Source organism: Cystoisospora suis (assembly GCF_002600585.1).
Source record: "Cystoisospora suis strain Wien I chromosome Unknown contig_11808, whole genome shotgun sequence".
Lineage (NCBI taxonomy): Eukaryota > Apicomplexa > Conoidasida > Eucoccidiorida > Sarcocystidae > Cystoisospora > Cystoisospora suis.
The window spans coordinates 834-1,503 of record NW_027164571.1 but is presented as its reverse complement, the minus strand read 5'-3'; the positions used below and the strand labels follow the sequence as shown (position 1 = coordinate 1,503).

At 45.2% G+C, this 670-nt stretch overlaps 1 protein-coding gene across 1 annotated transcript in view; it reads right to left on the bottom strand.

Annotated features, from left to right (window-relative positions):
* The window catches only part of CSUI_011437 (histone lysine methyltransferase set1), a gene marked incomplete at its 3' end in the record, with an annotated part of 2,815 nt that extends 2,145 nt beyond the window's left edge, over positions 1-670 (bottom strand). The window contains exon 1 of the mRNA XM_068071535.1: positions 225-670. Within this exon, the coding sequence (XP_067916489.1) occupies positions 225-385 (161 nt within the window). The remainder of the gene's footprint in view (positions 1-224) is intronic.

Here is a 670-nt window from a genome sequence, read left to right as displayed (position 1 = left end):
AGATAGATTAAAGATAGAGAAAACTCGACACTATCCAGGGGTTCTTGTCGTGAGTAATCTTTTCATCCGCCATATGCTGACTGTGAATTCAATGGATACTTTTCTTTTGATCATCCTGTGTGAATGAGAATCGATATGAAGTTCATCTGGTTAGAGTGGTGGTGGTAATGGTGGTGCTGGGTGCTACTGCTGCTCTTCTTTCTCTCCCCCCCCCCCCTTCTTACTGTTCTACACGATGACAATGCCGCAGGAAGATCCCTAGCCTTGAGGGGTGTATGTGACTTAATCTCTTCACTCCTCTCCACAGAAGAAGCTCCATGAGCTTCGGCTTGAGATTTTCAACGACATAAGGGGATTGCAAACCGAAGAAGGTCTCTCCTTTCATCCCCTCCACACGAGGATAAAAGACAGCAGAGATCTCTTCATCTTCTTGTTCTCCGTCGGATGAAGAAGTCGGGGAAGAAGAAGATGAAGAGGCGACAGAGAGAGACTGAGGGGTCTTCGTTTCTTCGTCATTCTCTTCTTGGTTGCGAGGCAGAAGAGATAAGGAAGATGAGGATGATGAAGGAAGAGCAGGAGAAGCATTCGGAAGGGAAATCGAAGATGGAATTGAGAAAGAAGACTTATCAAAAATAGATCGAAGAGAGTCTTCTTTCTCTTCTTCATCTCT